Source organism: Manduca sexta, chromosome 22 (genome assembly GCF_014839805.1).
Source record: "Manduca sexta isolate Smith_Timp_Sample1 chromosome 22, JHU_Msex_v1.0, whole genome shotgun sequence".
Lineage (NCBI taxonomy): Eukaryota > Metazoa > Arthropoda > Insecta > Lepidoptera > Sphingidae > Manduca > Manduca sexta.
In genome coordinates this window covers 6,221,409-6,242,970 of record NC_051136.1, presented here as the reverse complement: position 1 = coordinate 6,242,970, position 21,562 = coordinate 6,221,409, and the positions used below count along the sequence as shown (strand labels likewise).

The window sequence follows — 21,562 nt, the reverse complement described above, 5'->3', positions numbered from 1 at the left end:
TGAGCCATTCTAACTCTTTGTATGTAAACTTTTCGGTCTGTATTTTAATTTGTGTTTAAAATTGTATAGACTTTAATAATATAGATACGTCACATGAAGAAACAATTTATAAATATTATGTTTTGTTTGTCACCAGAGTTTCTGCGTTTGCAATCTATAGGCATTAAGTTGATCATGAGTAGTAGATGATCAACTCGTCTAGATTATTATCGCCAATTAATTTTTTTTCTGAGCAATAGACCTACTTACTTGCATCTACACCCTTATAGAGTAATAGAGTTTCTTGCCCATTCTTCTCTGGTGGAAACTGCTTTCACATCTTGCAATAGAATAAATTGACTGAATTTAAATAATATTTTATATTTTATGTATTCGAATGAAATATTTCATTCGAATTCGTAAAATATTTCATTTTATTGGTAAATTGGTAAAAAATGCCTATAGAATTAAATCCACCTAAACACATTTGACACACTTGACGCAAAGAAGACGAGGATCCTCTTGGGTTTTTTTACTTAATCACTTTATTTCATTTCGTATTCTCAGGTCATTAGGGTCATGCACGTAAAGGGTTTACATTTTTTTAATACAGGCGCTTCTCTGCCCATTTCCAGCGCATTTACAATGATAGTTTGTGATATTATCAACACAGGTACTAATTAGATCTGTCACTAACGCGCGTTCATAGCGCTAACTTGTTAGTTGCATTAAAACGCCTAATCGACTGATTTAATAACTATCTTCAGCAGACGGTGAAATCGATTTATTTATTTTAATATACTATAACATAAAGGTTTGTTGAAATCAAAGACAACGTACTGTTTGAACAAGGATTTAATGGACTACATCTTTGGTCATATCATTGGTTAAAATGAATCCGACACATTCATATTTATACAAATGTGTTGAAGATTTACTAAGCAACCACGCATCGTCAGGAATGCTTGACACTGTACAGTCGCCAACTAAAATTTAACTATTATTTCATCGGCAATACATTATAATACAAACATTTTACAATTCACTTATAGACGTAGCAAAGCGATACAATATTTTTGACTTTAATGCTGTATGCAGACATCAGAATAATTATGATTTTCACATTATAAATGCATAGACAACGTCATCTTAAATGATTATCGATATTGTAAGATATTGGCAACTGCACATAATGAATAACTAACATTCGAAACATGTTAAGACATTAAAATATCACTAAGAAAACTAATTTGAACTATTCAGCACGTACATCAATTATGTATCTGTCAACACATATTACATTTCACTAGTTAATTCAAATATTTTATATTCAATGCATATCATATAATAATCTAATCATAGTTGATTTATTTACATAAATAATACAAACATCGTAACAATGTTTATAATAAACTTAACAGCTTATAGAATAGGTACAAAACGAAATAACAAAGTGCTAGAAAAGTGCCAAAACACTATGTAAATAAAGTATACATTCGAATAGTTATTTCCATCAAATAATATGATTCCAGCAAGTTTCATATAAACTATATAAATCGGCTAAAAGTTGAATAAACCTTTTCAACTTTGGAATAAGTTGGCCCGTAATGTGGGCAACAGGTTAACGTAGGGCTGTCAATTTTGCCAGAAATAATATTTTATTTCTATGAAAACATTATATCTTATATCGATCGACAAAGTAATTACTAAAGATGTATTCTATATAAAGCAGGTGTGGCAACCCTAAGAGTCACCGCTTATTAAAAACGATCAGCGTTGAAATAACCTTGCAAAGATCGAATTACGTTATTATTAAATACATAATAGGTGAAGTTGTTTACATTTTAAAGTTCATTTATATATAACTCTATACATTCTAACTGTTTGACGATGGAGCTAAAATTGAAATACGTCGACGACGTTTGATACAAATTATGACTTCGTCAGAACACGACAGGAATATTACAGTAAAAATGCACGTAGAAATAAATCTATAATAACATCGCCAAACATTTCACAAGAAAATGAATTATAATTTGATCGATTAACACATCAATTATGGGACATAGTTACTTGTACAATGGTACACTAGAATAATATAAAATATTTACAATAACATTTATTAACTCACTACAATACAGTACATTCTTCACGATGATCCACTGCAGTCTTTTACCCACTCTATAAAGCTGAATTCACACTTGTATCACACATCCAATACACGTTGTAAATCGTCATCGCGCAAATGTAAACTCAGCTTTACACTCCAAACCTCACGAATTAATTAGAGGGCACAGTTCCTACGACGTCTCTATTCCCTTACACAATATTTTTCCACTACCTAATTTATCAAAATTGCCCATTTGAGATCAAATTCTGAGATAATATAAACTAAAAGAGAACTATTTACATAAAATTGTACATAAATGAAAAAGATGGTTAATATTTTAAACACGTAAACAATGAAATTGTAGCTATAGTTTGGCATTTACTTTGCATTTATTACAACTATGATACATAAAAACACTTAGAACGTCCTTTTTCGATAAACGATCATGTCACATTGCGTGTTATTGTTCATTTACTCCTCGTGATCAGTTCTGATACTTGGCGTAAGGGTGGAACGCGTCTCATGCGCGGTAGTCTCAGCTGGACGCAGAGAGTCCGAGGGGCTTGAGGTGCGGGGGCGCCGCGAAGGGAGCGGGGGAGGAGCCCGACATGTTGTTGTTCAGGTCGCCGGAGCGGCTGGAGCCGTTCATCAGAGCGCCCATCGCGTTGCTAGATTGCTAAAACAAATATTCAGTTAAAAATAACTATAGACCTCGTGGTGCAAAAATTATCCAGTTGTAAACCGAGGAGTCATAGGTTCGATTCGACCTCCACGCGAAGGCAGATATTTCAGATTTATAAATACAAAATTCATTTTAAGTATTGTTTGTTATTGATCGATTCTTATAATTAAGCTAAACTATAATATTCTTGCCTAATCCTGCTTTTCGTTAGTAGCAAGATTTTTAACTTGCCACAGCACTGGTTTAGTGGTATATAATTATCTCGAGTCAAGAGAACCCGGGTTACTGTGTTCTAAACTACTAACATCCAAACATTTTTACGAACATAAACATTTATAACATTAATATTTACCGGTGGTGGTGGCAGGTGTGTGGTCTGCCGCTTGAGATGCGCAAGCGGCGGCGGGTTGTACGCCATGTTTGCGAACACCAGCCGTTCCTCGTAGTCATACTCGCACAAGATCTTGTTCTCGCACAGGTAGAATCGATCGCCCACGCAGAACCTAACAACAAACAATTAATATTAGGAACAATGCCCAACTTAATACCACTTAATACCTCCTGCAATTTAATACCATCGAGTAACTACAGGTATATTGTGCAAGATCCAATTAGTTGACTGGAACTCGTAGGGATTCCCCGTTAATCTAATTATATGCCGCGCTACGCATTTTTCTACACAGTTCAACGTTAGATCTAATCTGGAGTATCGTTACTTTGATGAAACGGCCGAAAGAAACCACAATAAAACGTCTAAAGAATAAAATTTACTATCACGAGTGGAAAGGTCAGCGTGAAGCGAGGCGACGCGATAACGTCACGCGAACGCGCATCCCTCAATGTGGCTAAACAAAAGGTATCGCCTTCGACTCGCCAGTGGCCGCCGCCGCGCCGCGCCGTCCGGAACCGCGGCCGGTGATAACACCGACCTTATCTCCCCTCCTTCCAGCCCCCGTCTTCCATTACCGCACCCCCGCGTCTCAGCTCTCGCTGCCAACTCTTTTGTTTCACTTGTCACAAAAATTAAGCGCAATAGCTTCGCTACAAATGTCTCTGTTTTAAGGGACCAATTTCCACCGCAACTCAGTCGATTTCGCCGCTCTTAATTAACTTTATTTCCTGTACTCTTCGTTCCCCACTTTTGTTTCAGGCTTGTCGCTTTTTTTTATTTCGCTATTTTTTGTCTGCAGCCGCGTAATGGAAAAGATGGAAAACGAAATTTTAATGACTGGGTGCAAGTTAAGCTTTGTAGTATGCGGCATTGTGCCGCGTCGCGATGTTGGAGACGCCAAGTTTGACGTTTTGCGTTAAACGGATGCCTCTATTGAATGTTTTCCCTCTGCTGTTAGACAATAGCGTTCAGGTAGCTGTTGAATTATGAACGAGTAACGAATGAAGAGCGAGATACACGCGGAGTGAACGCGAGTGTGCGCGCCAACTCGTATCAAGGGAATTATTTTTTTGTTCGCTTTGAAGTTGAGTATTAAGCTACAACAAAATAAAAGGCCATTTTGAATATTTCGCAACATCACACGAAATTAGCTTGAGTGCAAACCTTTATATTTTTAACGAGTTAAAAATATGAATGTAATTCGTATCGCTACGTTAAAATCACTTATGAGAGATAAGTATTTAATTAAGTTATTCAAAACAAAAAGGCTAAACTGGATAAAAAATTGAAAACCAAATAGTGGAAATGTGTAACATAAAGATGCGCTAGGCGGTGTCAGTAAGGCTGCACGGTGGGCACTCGACGCGCGACTTCCGCCGCGGGCGCGTCGCCGCCGTCGCCGCCCGCCGCACGCCGCCAGATTGCTACTCAATTATTTAGCCGTTTAGCGATATTCGCTCGTGATATCTACCGTCCGCCCCGATCGGACAGCCCACAAATTGGATTCAGATTTCTGCCGCCCGTGGAAATTGATTCGTACGTGATATTTAACAGTTTACACTCTATATTGTTAAACATGTGCGCTTGTGGCGAGAGATTTGGCGACCGAGTAATGATAGTTATTTAGTTATTTTGGAGTATGTTTTGATAATCCTTAAGTTTCGGTGCACGGCAAATGAATAACCGATTACGTTTTTCATATCCGTGAAGCATGTAAGCAACTAGTGCACTGGCGGTCCGTAGACTTAATTTCCGCGCTGTCATGGTTGATTTCGGGTACGAATTCTACACTCAAGAAATTGACTACGTTTTTTGAAAGAAACTCATACAAACTAATATCTGATCGAGAATCTAGAATAGGACATTCCCGTTTTCATAGAAAATATTTTGCTACCAAACTAACGAAAATTGATAAATAGATAAAACAACATCCCTAATAATAGGTATAAAACCCATAAAAAATACCAAAAATCAACACAAACACATTAAAAATACGTGTCACATTCGCTTCCACAAAACCAAGTTACGAGTTCAATCCATACGGCAATACAAGCCTGCAGTACTCTATGAAGTACCCAAACTAAATTGCTACCGACACGGTTATCCAACTGTTGAATCTGGACTCAAACAGCAGTCGAATGAATATATAATCCGTTGAGAATGTCGCGCGAGATCCACTAACAGAAAGGTCCACGAGTGACATATTAACCATTCAGAGCGGCTCCAATCTTCGCGGCCTTTATATTATTTAAACGGACGCAGTACTGTGGAATTGCTTTGTGTGCCTGCACCCTTACACCGAAAAGGTAACCGAACGGACAAGTAATGATCCCTTCGTAAAATTGGATTGATTTTTGGTTTTCAGAAACTTTTACGAAAATGAAGTGTGTATTAAGACGGTAAAAGAATTTTTATCGAGCGGATTATAGATAAGCAATTAACCCGGATTGAAACAATTAACAATTAAACAATCGCTGTACTTATCCCTTATAATTAAATATATTTAAGTCTCTAATTGCTTGTTCCTAAAAATGACGCGAATCTTTCAATTATATGAAAATTAAACCATTTAAACGTTTAATTAAGTTGTAAAATTAAGTTGAAATTAGTAAGTACTTTCATGTATAAATGCTTCGACGCTTTACGTTAAAGATCTCTTATCACGTTTGTTACTTACTTTGATAAAAACATATTATTTAGATCACAACCGGATACCAACCGAAAACAGGTCGTAAATTTACATAACATATAAAACCTGAACTTATATTAAATAGTACCAACTCAATGCTATTTCATAAATGCACTCTCTCATAAATTAATTTGCCGAGGCAACGAATTTAAAACATCAGGTTATCTTTCGCGCACTGCATTATAAATTTTACTAATAAGAATGTTAATTAAAATTTCAGAACGTGTGTAAGTTATGTCGAGCCTTCATCGGTATAATTAAACTTTTACCTTAATATACTCATGTTTTGTTAAGCTGTTCAATTTGCTTTGTTGCATATTTATGAGAGTGAATTTACTTTTTATTTAGCGTGTTAAGTGTATCCTAAATCAACGTCAAAAAAAGTGCAATTAAAAGAAATGTTGATTAACGGCGACTGTAAGCTATTCTACACTATTAACATATTTTCTGTTAATTGCTAGAAATAATGAAACTAATAATAAATAACATTTTGTGTGGTTTCTCTAATAAGTTATGCAGATTTATCCAGGGATTCCCCTCCGGAAAGTTGACGTCAAGCAGGCAGGTGGTCGTAAAAAGTAACCAAATCGTTTTAGCAACAGGCTTAAAAAACGTAGCCGCCATCTCTACATTGCAATGGAATAAGGGGACGTAGACTTTCGTCAAAGGTTCTCCTAGGTTGAGTATTAATACGTCATCTATGGAACGAGAAGCTGACTAAGGAACAGGATAATGCTAGTTTAATTCCCTAGTCCAAAGACATGGTATGATGCAAACTATTATTTCGAGTCAGAGTAACCTCTAAAGTCGAGTAATTTAGTTAGGTACGTGTTTTGCATATTAAAGTATTAAAAATTTAAGCCAACCAGTAAATCAATAAATCTAAAATGGTTTCATTTTATGTTCTAGCCCTAGGTTTAGGAAGACGTGTGTTAAGGCACAGAAACTCAAGATATTTACTATTAATCAAACCCGGTAACCCATGCAAACAGAGCGCGCCTCGAGCGAAACAGATCTGATTGCCGGAACCATCGCAACAGACATTCGAAAAGTCCCAGTATGCACTACGACCGATTTACACGCAAATTAATTGTAAACGAATAGTTAGAAAGCCCTAAATCGAGTTATCGTCGGAGTGCTCCATAAATATGAGTGAATATTAACATAAGTCGAGATTGAGTGCGCGCCGGGGAAATCAAGCACCGTTTACTTGTTTACTCGACAACTCGATGTGCTAAATGGGCCTGTGAGACCTACATCGGTCGATATTACGTGCAGATGTTGGCACTGGATAGTTTTTGTGTTTTTTGTATTGCCATTTTGTGCTGTTGGTTCCGTATGTATGATAGTGTGTAGAACGAGGCATTTTTCTATTTATAACCAAACAATACACAGAATGAATAAAATATGTAATATAATACAAATCTTTGCACAAATTGTTCAGTAAAAATATTTATCAATATTTCGTTGTATTGGTAAGCTCTAGTCCAATTATTTTATAAATAAACGGTTTCAATAGAAAACTATTGTGAGGACACGATTTTCTCAACATTCATGGGAAAAACCTACGCGTTAACTCGATTCCCGGTATCATTAAAAAGCTCGTGCAAACATCCGACATAAATATGTTATTTTATTGCGAAAAATTGTTTTGCGCAGTTTCTTTCGGTTATGCATAAAAAGGTGGTTCTGTATTTACGTTTTTACTTAAATCCTCTCCCCGAATCCTATTACATTTTCGTGTGAGATTTGTATTATGTAGCGGAAAATTTAATCGCGCTCTTTGTTTGGCGCCCGTGAGATGAATAAACAAACCGAACTGTTTGGATTTACCATTTAGTTCCGTTACATTTAAACGTTAAGAGGAAGTGGTTGTAGTGACAAGCGATCATCGCAATGAAGACAAGATTTAAAATTATTGGCAAGAAATGGCGTTATTTGTAATGATATAGGATAATGTTTCTAGGTATATAAGATTTGTAAGACAAATGTCGCCCCTATAATGATAGTGTATTTTACCGATTGTAATGAATATTGGTCTTTATATTTCAGTGGTGGACTTGAGTCTCTACAACTGTAAGGTCAGTAGCTAGGTGGCTGTTCGCCCATCTACTCCCATGAGGTGTAACCGAAACGGACGAAAACGCGGGTGGTTGGCCTCTCGCTGTCCTAGACGTCAAGAGCGTCTTTCAGAATTCGAGGGCTCCTTTAGCTTCTTACTAAGTGTAACGAGCCGCAAAGCGGTATCGCGCAGAAACGATACCGCGCAGCTACCTTTGTTCAACAGGATATTCTGGGGCCGTCACGTAAATGCCGAAGAAGGCCACCGCGGGTTTTAGTCGGTATACCGTTGTTTGTATACAGAGTTAGGGACACAGCCTAATGCTTGCACAGACGATGCTCTACCACCGAGTGTCGACATTGGGCAGTAAAACTGATGAAACCAACATAACCTTTCCACTCATCCCTCCAGTAGCGGTACCGATAACGCGTTTTTCCCCGCGTAAAAAGAGTAACTAAATAAATAAATAGTGTTTTGCAGTGATAATATGGCCATAAAACGTTGTTGACGTACACACGAAAATTGAATTTGAAAGCCGTGGCTGTGATATTAAGTGAAGTCACTAACCTGTGATTGCACTGCTGGCATGCGAAGCACTCGAGATGGTAGACGTTGCTGCGCGCGCGCATTACCATCTCAAACGCGGGGATCACTTTATTGCACGCCGCGCAGTAGCCAGTGTTGCCAAACAACCTGCACAAATGTATATCATGTTAATTCCTTTTCTTTATTACATATTATGAAAGCTTTATTACATATAAATTTTAATTTAAGTACCTAGGTTTGATTCAAAAGTTAGGTAGGAATAAACCAAAGGTTAATCGTTCTGTTGTTTGTTAACATGACAAACAAACTTCTTTCTCATTAGTAAATCTCCGCTGTCGATTCAAAAGTAGTAGGTAGGATAACTATCAATTTAAATCTGCCGTCAATGAAATACAGATAGAGATAGAGATAGAGTACAGAAGGTAAATTTACCTCAAATAATCCCTCTTGCATAGGATGAGGTTGGCGCGCGTGTAGAGCGTATGACCGACTTCACCAAGCCGACAGTCGCAGCAGCCGCACTTGAGGCAATCCTCGTGCCACAGCTGATCCAGGGCTTTGAGCAGATACCGCTCCGTGATCACCTTGCTGCACCCGGCGCATATCTACGAATAACAAATGTAATGACTACAATTATTCCACAAAATTATGCGAAATTTCTACAATATTTAGCAACAAAAAATGTTTACGCTTTGACCTTACGTTTGACTATACAGATTTTGCGTCTCTGGAATCACGACAGGTAATCTATAATTTTAAAGACCAATGACAAAGTTTCAAACTTAAATATAGTTCCTATCAAATTTTACTGCTTGTATAACATTTTTTTTAATCTAAATCAGAATTATGTTGTTTGTGTCGAGTACAGAATAAATGAAGTAATTACCTGCGGCTGTGGCGGCTGCTGCGCGGGCGCCGAACTGGGCGGTTGCGCGGAGGCCGGCAGCGGCGAGGCGCGCGCCTCCTTGGTGACGTCCATCGCCAACATGTGCGGGCCTCCTGGCACTCCCGAGCCTGGACTACCGCCGCTTGTTTGCTGCGGCGTGCGCCTCTCGCACTGCACACAACGGCAAAAAACGAATATTAGCGAACATGTTAATTCAAAACCAGTGGTCAAAATTGACTGTCGAATTTGTTATATTTATAACACGTATTACATATAAATTTTATTTTTAACTTTAATAATATCTTACACTTCTCGATATGCCCAATGTGCTTAAAAAGGGTATAATTTTTTTTTGCACGTGTTAATATATTATAAATAGAGACACTCAAATCTTAACCGACAATGAACTTTAGAAGATTGAAACTGGTTAAAACAAGAATGGTTCGTTAGACTGAGTGAGAGAGCCTACGAGTCTAGTTCACACAGACTTTGTGATCCTTTCATTGAATACGTATTATGTCAAGTAATAAAACCAAATTGTTGGATATAAATGCATTTAATGTAGTACATATGAAATAAATTCATATGTACAGCAATCGTATGTGCAAGTCAATTATAATTAACGCTATTGTAATAAAACACCAAACCTAGGAAACCTAGCCATTTTATTTCCATGGAAACAATCCTGGTTTATTCCCCTATCGGTATTGGTATCCATTCATACCGAATACATAACTCACAGTAATGAACTCTGAACAGTACACAGAGGCCATTTTATGTTACAGCATAAAATCCAGAACCATGAAATTTATCGGCTGTAATATTTCTCGAAAAAATTAGCACAACTACTCAAGCGATTAATGAGAACGTGAAACACGACTCGCTGTTTCTGAACTATAGCAAATGTGCTTTAAAATATCGAATAAATAACAAATAAAAAACTTTGTAATTGAGATCGTGTCTAAGAAAAAAGTAAACGATAAAGTCAAGCACGGACCGCGTCGACACGGTTAATTAATATTTTAAACACAATTCAATTAAATTTGGCAACCGCGCCAGCCTCGCACTATTTTGCCGCCGCGACCGCGCCGCGCTGATCTCGCGACCTCTGGCTGTTTTTTACCGCAGCCCAACTCGTTTTCTGGTACAACGGAATCAGGTATTGAGGACCGCCGCGCTGAAACAATGCTAGCCATTGTAAGGCCCCGTGACGAATGGTTCCCGTCTCTTATTTTGTGTTTTGGAGAGTGCGTCCGATCGGCCACAAATAATGGGATACGGATATTTACCGGAAGCATGCACACTGCGTCGACAAATTGTGTCAATGAATGTTTGTTTGAACTACGGAGGAAGCTAATCAACTGCATTAAGGTCTCCGTCAATCGGTGAATAAAAACTATTTTAATGCGCGTTAATTACACGGTTTAAAAATACTACGATGTTGTGTACAGAAAATAAATGCATCAGGAGTCGTGTTACAGAACACCGGCATGTTTTATGCATGAAACAACTAATTAGTGGTATTGCCACATTAAATTAATAACAATAAATCATTACCATTGTAGGAATAATGTAACATGCAATTAACTTTTTTGAAAATTATTTTATAAAGCTCAGCCGTTCTGTTTAACGACCACTAGCATTTTTTGTTAATATTATGCATTTACTTGTATCATAATATTTTTTTTTAAGGTTTAAAAATATTACTCTTTAGGTATAACATATAACCGGATATCCTTTCATACGTTTTGTAGCCAATTTCTATCCTTAAAATGAATAGATCTATAGAATTATGTCCATTGAATAAACACAGTAAGGCTGGTATTATACGCACGCTCTACAATGCGACAATTTTTTCTACCGAGTCGACCGTCCGTGAAGCGAGCCTTCGTGAATAATTACCCACCAATCGTTGACAGCAACACGTCACGGCACTCGGAAAACAACCCGTGGCGAATGCATCTAACCGAGATTAGACGCAGTCGAAGCAAAAAAGCTCACGCCCTCCATTAACTGTGACTTTCGAAACGTCAATACGCACGAATTAGGTTTTAACGGACATCAGCCGCCGATAGGGGAATAAAACTATGCAAAAGTAATTTCGCGTCACTGTCAGTGGCTAATTGGCGGATTATTAAGCGAAATAAAACAATGACTGTTGAGCGGACGCAGCGATGCGCCGAGCTGGTTCGGCCGCCGCGCCGGTGCAGGTTAAATTTGAAGGAGTAGCGATCGCCAGGGAACCCGCGTCCGTATGTCCGCTCCGCACAACGTTAATCATTAACACAGGAGCGGGCAGAGACCAATTATGTGCTGCCACCGCACTCCAAATTAGAAACTATTTTCGCCCATTAGTGGCCAACTTCATAATCAATTATACGTTAAAATTTCACAGTGCTGTTTCGGGAGCTCTATGTTTGGATAATCGGAGTTTGTGGTCCCACGGCGAGCTATTACGTGGCGCTGTGCCGGTCATAAAGGTTTTTGTTGGGCCGTCGGTGAATTTTAATGTGCGTTCCGAATGCATTGCGGTGTTGGAGGCGCATTAAGTTTAACAGTTTCATGGTTCGCGATTGTTTATCAATGGATCATTGACTGATATCTCGTAAGAGACGTTTTAATATTATAAACTTTTTACACATCAAATTTATTTCATTGAAAAGTCCTATAAATTAAAATAGCTGGATAGATCTCAGCATAGATATTCTGTGAGTAATTATAGAAGCACGTGACACTTGGCAACAGCATTATAGGTAGATCTTGGTGATGTAGTAACGGTGATGAACTTCGAAAATGGACTCTGTTGCACATCGCCACGGTTAGACACATGAAGTTACCGGTCACCTTCTTCAGCAATAAGGTGATGTCTGCGGAACACTTCTATTGAACAAACATTAAAAAGTAGATAAAATAATGGATTTGAGTGCACTTCGCTAATCATAATTCATCAGCGAGATTAAAGAATGAGCGCGATGAGGGAGGTCTGTACAACAACGCGGGACGCCCCTTCATAACACTACATAAAAACATTTGTACAGAAAGTACGCTCCTAACAAGCCAATATTATAACGTGTCGTATAGGACATCTCTACATATCACAAAACAAAAAAATATAGGAAAATAATATTATCTTTAAAAAAATGTGCACGTTTTTTATTATTTACAATTATATTATTAAGCAATATTCTAGTTCATTAATCATGCAAGAATAAGAATTTCACACTTAGAAAAATATTAGGCTTCGGCGTTTTTAATTAGTTCTATTATATATAATTGTAGATAATCGAAGGCATTTTATAATCAAGTAGACGTTTTTTACCTTTTTAGTACGACTACCCGATCCCAACCCGATGGTAGCCGATTTCCATTAGCCGTAAACCGAAATATTTTGCCGAACATGTGATCCTTCTGTAAGCGTCACGTATATTGTGGCAGTATGCGAGAGTCTGAGAAACAATATGATCGCCACACCTGCGGAAACGGCGCTAAAGTAACGAGACGAGAAGCTAAATAATTCAACCAACTAACGACACTCTGAATGTTGCTCCACTTAAATATTTTTATTAAGACTAATGCGCGGAACAGAATTTAATTGCTTATTAAGATAATTCATTTTAAACGCATAATAAACCTGAAATATATAAACCTGCAGTTGAAGTAGAAAACATTGTTTGAATTATGTTTCACGTATTTTAATTAAACATACCGAAACAGGGTTCATACGTATTAACAGTAATTACTCTGTTTCAGATATTCTGGCCGTATGAATTTAAACAATACATAAAGGTTATTACTACTCTTCAATTAACGATACCAATTACGTTCAATTATGATTCTTGAAACATATTTAGTATCCAATTAATTTTTTTCGCGTTATTAAAAATATTTTCAATGGTTTATTTGAATGAGTACATTATTATTATTATTTAAAACATTTTAAAATACGAGTCATAGCTGCTGATATATTGCTTTTATTGTGTAATGAGTATTGATTTTACTTAAGTTACTTTTTTTAAGTAAATTGTGGCTTTGATTACACAAGTTAAAATTACATTAGTTAAATGAATTATATTCACTGAGTAACTATTATAGGTACAATTAAGTTGAGACAAACGTGAATTGCTTTCACTCCGCTGGTAAAAATTTATGCTGTCATTTGTACAAATTAAAATCACGTAATTACCCCTATGCATTATTTTATTTAATACCATTTATAAAACATTTTTATTTTCGTTTAACCTAATAAATCTTAGATAAATTCTAATAAAGAGTAAAGCAACATCCACACCGTTACACGAGCGGTACTTATTTAGCAGATTGCTTTCCTTTAAGTTGTTCTTTAATGTAGACACGGCCGCACGGGCCGCGGCCGCGGGCCTTGCTCTTCACACCCCCGCATATCACAGAGTCATCACATCCGGAACTCGTATCTATTATTAAAAAAGTCATTTATTCTTAGTGCCACTATGCCTAATGGGCTATGGGAGGAAGCGAGTGTTGGCTTATGGTTTGTGCTAAACGTGACGTGCTAAGACAGGTGGAGTTAAGAAAACTAAACGAAAGTTTTAATAAAAAAAATTGAAAAAAAATAATTAAATAGTCAATGTGCTCTGTTCCGTCTACGAGGATATATCCGTCTTATTGGATTTACGGGAGTTCTTTATGAAGGATAGTTTTAATAAGAATAAGAGTGAAAAATACTCTATTTACTTATACTGCTATAACGCCGCCCTTTATCGCAAAGAGTCGGATATCCGTAGACGGAATAAGACTGAATAACTAACAAAATTTTATTTTAATACAAAAGTGGGAATTTAAAGTCATATCACAACATTTATTTTAATATTCGGCACTTGTAATATTAGCACAGCTGTAAAGGCTCCTCACAGGCAGTTATACTGTGTAATCAGTACGATGTAGACGCTGGGTGATTAGAACGCAAATGTCACTAACATTATCACTAGCTCGCCACAGAATTGAAACCGCGAACTCGACGCGAAATTTCGTTAATACCGACCCATATTGGATTACTGGCGGCACCCGCCCGCCGCAATAATATAACGAAATTCAAACATTAATAGGCTCAAACACAATCACGGATGGCCGTATAATCGAGTTAGCTGCTATTCGGTTAAACCCCTATCGCGTAATCTGCTCCATTGTCTGACAGTCGTTGCGCTGATCATGAGGGCCGATTATTGTGGCAATTTTGTGTATATTGTTTTCAGGTGTCTACTGTCTACTGCCGTCCAGTTCTGAAGGAAGAACACAATGCCTTATCTTCGGGAAGCACCCCTAAAATGTTATTGCTCATAATTTTATTTAAGATAATTTGCAATTGTGTTAAGAAAGCATACTCTATTATAAATAAATAAAGCTGAAAATACAGTTCAACAAAGTAATAGCAGGATAGCAAAACTTGACAGCGAATGATAAACAAAGTCCCAACGCAGTCTACGTAAGTGATACTCAGGTGGAATATACGTCGGGGAAGTTAAAAGTTTCACCGCAGTTAGATGCAACTGAAGGAACAAATAAGTAGATAGAAGCAGTGTCAAAACTGCCAAAAACAAAACTATAAAGTTCGCTCAATAACGGATAGATATCGCTTTATCTATTCGAAATGTCCAACTCAATTTCGATTGGCGAACCAGTCTTCTTCAACTTAAACCCCAATTGTGCGATTCATTCCGTCCGAGTCCGTGTTATTCGTAAAATGTCAATAGCTTTCTAATCACATTCATATAGATATTTCATTTTATAATTAAACTAAAGTGTGTTGATTAAAACTGGCCAGTCAAGTAATGGAACGCAATTACTTTAATATTCATTAGAGTTGTCACTTATAATTGCTTCGACCAAGTTACAATTTCAAATTAACGTTTAATACTATTAGCCAGTAAATAGATATTGGACCGGTTTTGTCTACTTTGTACGTAAATCTAATAAAATGGAAAGCGTTTTACGATTACAAATACATAACGTGCGTAAACGCGTTTACGTTAATCGTGATACCGATGTAAACGTTACTGATCGCTGATCCTGCTCGTGTTTTATTACAATATAAAACAAACGTCTCGTATTAATTATGAGACTCGGTGCAGTCACATCCCTATAGTCCATAAAGAATCTTTGATGGCCGTTGTAAAATGTTCCAAATCGTTGTCGTGATAATTTATGAACCATGTTTATGGATGAGTTTATGACGATTTCTGACTACACAATGCACAAATTTCTATGCATGATACAGTCAATAAAACAAGTGCGTGCGTCATACTCGTTGTGGAAAATAATATTTTATCATAAATATTTTTTGTGAGCTGTAAAGACAAATTAGTAAACGGCTCGCGCGACAACGGCAAAGTGAATTAAAGCAACTCGGAGCCTATTACGTGAAGTGAGTTATAAAATAAAGCCGCGGCGAGTAAGTTCATACATTACAAGCCGATAACCAGACGAGACTTCTGAGACACAAACCAGTCCCTTTTAGTGAAATTGAAAACTTTTTCTGTTACTCATACCGCGACCACGATACGGCTCCTTTTAAATCAATTGCTTTTTATAATTAACTTATTCCATTATTGGAGTGCACTCGCTCGTTGACTCAATTAAAATTCAATCGAGATGTAAATCTATCGATTAAAGAACGAGTTTTTCTGACAGATAATATAATCGAATGAAATTGTTTCCTAGATAACAGCTGCTTACATTGCATCGAGATATTATAGTATTATCTATTCGTAATTGCATCAGCGAAGCGATTGAATTAAACCGTGAACTCGTTATTTGCCGAACGACTTTTAAACCGCTTTTAACGTTCCTGTCACACCTTCATTTGGAATTCATTATAATTATTAACGTGTATTTAATTAGAATTACATTTACTATAAAGGAGAAGCAATTATTTGCTTATCTTACACTTAGACTTCACTTAACCTACACTTCACTTAAGCTATAACTATAAAACAAAGAATTTTAACAGTGTTCTAGTAATAATATAACGGGGTGCTAAATGCCAGTAAAACTTGTAAAGGACATCCAGCAAACATGATATTAGCCGAGGGAGCGTACCCTACAATGGTGTGTCAACTATGACATTATGCAGCCCTCTCTAATGCAATGAAAATCCCCGGTGCCTAGCCAGCAAATGCCACTTTCACCTAATTCTTATTAAACATTTATTAGATTAGACAAAAGCTATCGGGAGGTATCGAGCTCGAATGTTTTATTTATGACCTCTTATTGGATTGCTATTTTCTGTGTTAAGGCGCCTGATAAATAACCGTGATATTGTAGGAACGCGGCAGCATTTTATCAAAATTAGAAGTTATATTTGTACAACTATAACTATTTTTGCTGCGGGATTGTTGGATTAAATTATTAGCAGCTAAGTTCTGCTTTTGTTTGCAATGATTTTGATAAATGAATAAATGCTCACTGCTCGACTTTTGTAGGCAATCAACTGCGGAGAATGCAATTAATGTAAGTAATATCGGTAATTCAATACGTGGATTTCATTCAATTCTCATGGATTATTTTGTTTGAAAATAAAAACACTTTTATACTTGGCGGTGATTTTGAACACTCGTGGCTTGTAACCTCGGTATAATGGCAAATATTGTTTAATCAGAGTTATGCGATCCATTAATTAAATTGCGCTTGGCGGCTTGCTATGGGCAGGGCGGTAAGAAAATTGCTTTTATTTGTGGGGAGTCATTCAATTAAACATTCATTCATTTATTGCGCATCGAATCGCGTCCAATTACATTTTTTCATAATTTAGACAGCTCTGTGCGTGATGTTATTACTATTTTTGCTGGTGAGTCTACTTGTATAATTCATTATTGTTAGATACTACTTTCTTATATCAGATAATTATGGTAATGTGAGACATAAATTAACTTTAATTATATCCAAATATCTAATGCAAACATGTTTAACATGATTAAATCAAATACGCATGTCCACATACATTGTTGCATAAGACTTTTGTTGTTCAGAAGGTTCAATCGATTGGTAAATAAAGCGGCGATAGCCTAGTTGGGCGCGGAATGGATTGCCGAGATGAAAGTCCGCAAGTTCATATCCCAAGGGCACACATCTCTGACTTTTCTAAAATTATGTGATATTCCTTGTGAAAAGGTGAAGAAAAAACATCGTGAGAAAACATGCATACCTGAGAAGTTTTCTACGGAAATTTTGAGGGTGTGTGAATTCAACTAATCGGCACTAGGCCAGCGTGGTAGACTAAGGAGTAATCCCTCTCAGTAGTACAGGAGAGCCGTGCCCAGCAGTGGAACAGTATATAATACAGGGCTGATATTATTAACATTATGAATCGTTTGGTGAATACATGGCCATACATTTCAAGAAACAACTAATAACAGATTCATCCACTGACTCAGAACACAATGCTTACGTTACTGGAAATTACTGCATGACGTTGGGGTTTCTTTCCAAATTTCCCATTGAGGTTAGTCTATACAGTTTAACTATTAACACTAAAAAAACATATTTGTACGTTCATTACAACTTACTCTTAAAGTATTAAGGCAAATTTATTTTCAAGTACAAATTCTAATTGGTCTTACTGAAGTCTATGTGTACTCACTAATCGTTAAATATAGGTGAACGCAAAAATCCAATGTTCAAAATGTAGTTTACAACACGATTTCTATCTTCATTCGCGCTGCTGACTGGTCGCATATTACAGGGAAATGAAATAACAATTTTTATTGACTAGGCGGTGCTGGGTAATATTCATCGCAATATGATCACAGAAAATATATTTATACAAAATAAGTCAGTTATATTAGTTTTTACAATAGTTTATAAACAGATAGACAATATTGTATGTTTAGTGATGGTGGGATATGGTGCCAAATATTGATAATGTAATTTACCGGATATATTACTCTATAAATCGACCATCGGGCAAACACCACACAAAGTACTTAGTGAAAAGTAAATAGAGTAGCGGGTGCCGATAAGCTGAGTTCCTACTTCAGCAGATACTGGCCCATAATATTCCGGGAATGGTCGCTAAATATTTACAATTTTCTATTATTGCTTAACATTTTATTTATTTGGATAATTCTGTACTTACAATATTGGACAATATATGTCTCTGCCTTTTCTGGACAATAAAAAAAAATCTGACTTGATTTCTAAGACGGCTCAGTATGAATGGAAAAGGCGTTATTCTTTTTTTACCAGACATTATATGACTACATTTATTTATACACACGGAAATATACAATATTTTTTTCTTCCTGATCATTTTGTATAAGCCAATTATTTTTTAATAAATTATCCACATTACCAAAGTAGTTTTCAAGTTAATTAAATCAGACAATTAGCGATATTAAAAACTCTATCAAAATTAAGTAAATTAATGACTCACGCTCACTTTACAGACTAATCTAGTGCGCTTAATTTAATTACTATGTATATTAGTATTGCTGACATAATAAGCTATTAGCTAAATTAATATTTTCCTATACTGTTTTGGTGCGCCAACGTGTTGTTGTGATTCGACGTTCTGCAAGAGATTGTGTTATGGTTTAAGGACTGTTGCCCATATGTAAAATTTTAAATCTATAATCTCATTACGAATTAAGAAAGTATAGCAATAATAAAAATATCATATCAAATTTTGAAATACTTTCTATACACCAATTTGTTTAAAAAATTTAAGATTTGCGGTGACTTACCCAGTTTCCAAATGTATTTTCCCTACATCTTAACTTTTATAACATACGTAATCAACCTGCTTATTTAAGTATGATAAATAAAAAACTTAAAAATACCATTTGCGTAATACCAAATTACATACGGTTATAATATTACAAGCTTAAATAATAGCCTTTTTTCAACTCTTAACTTGTTTTTCAACGCATAAGGTCAAAGAGCCCTATTCCGTCTATAGTGGTGAATCCGTCTGTTTGCAATTACGGGCGTTTTGTTCAAAGGACAGTTTCGATATCTGTAAGTGTAAGAGAGTCGAATATCCTCTATTTACCTATACGGCTATCAAAGCTGTCCTTCGATTAAAACGTCCATAATTATATATAATAATACCCTTGTAGACGGAATAGGGCCCCCTGACTTACTTCTTTTTACTTTAAAATAATATGAATTAATTGGCAGTATCTAATTGTTATATAGATGCTGTGATTTACGACGTCTAATTGGTTTCATTTCTCTAAAAAGTCCGAGTAGAGAAGTCTCGTTTTAGCGCTCTAGTTCTAATTTTGCAATTACCATTATACGTTTTAAAAGTTTATTACTTAATTGTGTAGATATATAGGGTATATATCTATACAATTACTGTCGTTTTCCGCAGTTTATTTATTAATAATATGAACAAATTATTGTATGTGGTAAAGATAATTTAATATGACAAAGTAACACATAACTCGACAAAATGCATCGTTGAATTGTGAAAATACACTTAAATTGTGAAAGCGCTGATGTCGTTGGTTCGAATCCTAGACGCGATGTACATTTATATAATTTGATTTTTAAATATTAACCTTATTGGCACATGGTCAGAAATTATTTCCGTTATAGCCATAGGATTGAATAGAGGTGCATTATATGCACATATACCTATTCCTTAGGGTTTCAGATGCACAAGCTTCTTTAAATTTTACAAATATAAGTAATAAGAATTAAATTCCCCCAAAAATATTTCAAATATTTAAATTAACTTACGATTAGTATCTGCTCCAGTATAAATATTTAAACTAATTTAGCACACACTATTTCACTTATTTATTTAATAGTTAGTAAATAAAATATTTCAGATATACCAAGATAGAACGTTGTGTTGTGTATACGTGTTTACAAAACGCACTCCGTTCAAAAACTGAATGAACGGCAGCCGCTCTATCGCGGCTTCCTGCCCGATTTGATAACACCCTCCGTTTAATGAGATGTCTGTTGCTTGCGATCACATTAACTAATTATTAACGTTATATATAACATAAAACGCTTACATCAATATGAACTTACATACTAAACTGGTAAAGCTCAAAATTCACTGTTAAGGATACTACAACAAAACATTAGTCATTTATGAATAAATTGTATTTTACGCACCATTTCAATGGAGTTTATTAAAACAGGAAAATGTATATTATTATATCCTGGAAACGTAAGTTTTGCGCTGCAATACGTAATCGAGTTTTAGCTGATTACGTGCCGGTAAAGTACATGTATATCCTTATTTCATTCGTGAAGTATTATTTATAGCACATCCTTAAACTGTGTCAACATAATTTATTAGTGGAATCACGTTGCAGTGATTGAAGTCTGTTTACTAAGCCGTAACATAGTTACAGCACTATATTCATGTCGTCAAATCCTATACTTAAAATTGATGAGATAATAATAATTAGCTCCGTTCCACAATTGATTTACTGAAACCTATAAGACCGTGAGCGTTAAAGATTGTAGTTTATTTTTGAGATCGGCCACGTGCAGTGGTAGAAAAAAAGAGTAATATTATTTTTCAATTCCCATACAAAGGTGGTCGGTGCGCGCGGCGGCAAATTGGTTGTATTGTCAATTTGGGCAGTGCGTGCCGGGGCGCAGATGAAATGTTTATTTTCAATTTCCGCCATTTTCCCGCCGCGTCCGCCGCAGGATTAGGTTGCGAAACAACCGCACTATCGACGCGATAGTTTTTTTAAATATTTATACCATAATTGGCGGTCCACGTGTCCGTGTTACATTCGATTTTTGAAAAGTTTTTATTAAGTTCTGAGCTTTGGAATGTTGTTATAATAAATGTATGATTTTGAATGGTATCAGTTGTTACTTCTGTGTGTTTTATTTGTTCATTGGAAGTAATTTTTGTTCTTTCTTAAGAGACATGAATTTCCATCAAACAGGTATGTATTGAAATTGTTCATTTTTGTAAATTTAAATGAAATACGTTTGGACAATTAAAAAAATTAAAATAATTATACCTACTTTTCTTTTAACAAGTAGAAAGGCATCTACAGTATTTTTCTGTAACTTTTAATAAAGTTAATAAAAATATATCTATCAATATAAGTAAATAAAAGTCTAAGTAATCGTTGCTTTCAGTGAATATAAACGAAGAACATTTCTCGTCTGTTTGATTTATGCTCGTTTAGTTACCGGTGTCCGGCAAGCAATGTACATTCATGCTGTAATTCGCTCAGTGCAGTCAAGTCCCACCGCTTTA

The 21,562-nt window shown here is 36.0% G+C and overlaps 1 protein-coding gene across 2 annotated transcripts in view; it reads right to left on the bottom strand.

Moving 5' to 3' along the window:
- Positions 1 to 816: 816 nt before the first annotated feature.
- The window catches only part of LOC115443962 (LIM domain only protein 3), a 61,206-nt gene continuing 40,460 nt past the window's right edge, over positions 817 to 21,562 (bottom strand). Inside the window, exons 1-6 of one of the 2 annotated variants that reach the window (XM_037441427.1) lie at positions 20,062 to 20,220; positions 9,346 to 9,516; positions 8,892 to 9,064; positions 8,481 to 8,606; positions 3,124 to 3,274; positions 817 to 2,765 (exon numbers count right to left, since the gene is read on the bottom strand). In XM_037441427.1, the coding sequence (XP_037297324.1) occupies positions 2,625 to 2,765; positions 3,124 to 3,274; positions 8,481 to 8,606; positions 8,892 to 9,064; positions 9,346 to 9,447 (693 nt within the window). In that variant the 5' untranslated portion in view covers positions 9,448 to 9,516; positions 20,062 to 20,220 and the 3' untranslated portion in view covers positions 817 to 2,624. Of the gene's footprint in view, positions 2,766 to 3,123; positions 3,275 to 8,480; positions 8,607 to 8,891; positions 9,065 to 9,345; positions 9,517 to 20,061; positions 20,221 to 21,562 lie in introns of those variants that run through there. The other variant, XM_030169580.2, reaches the window with a different exon arrangement.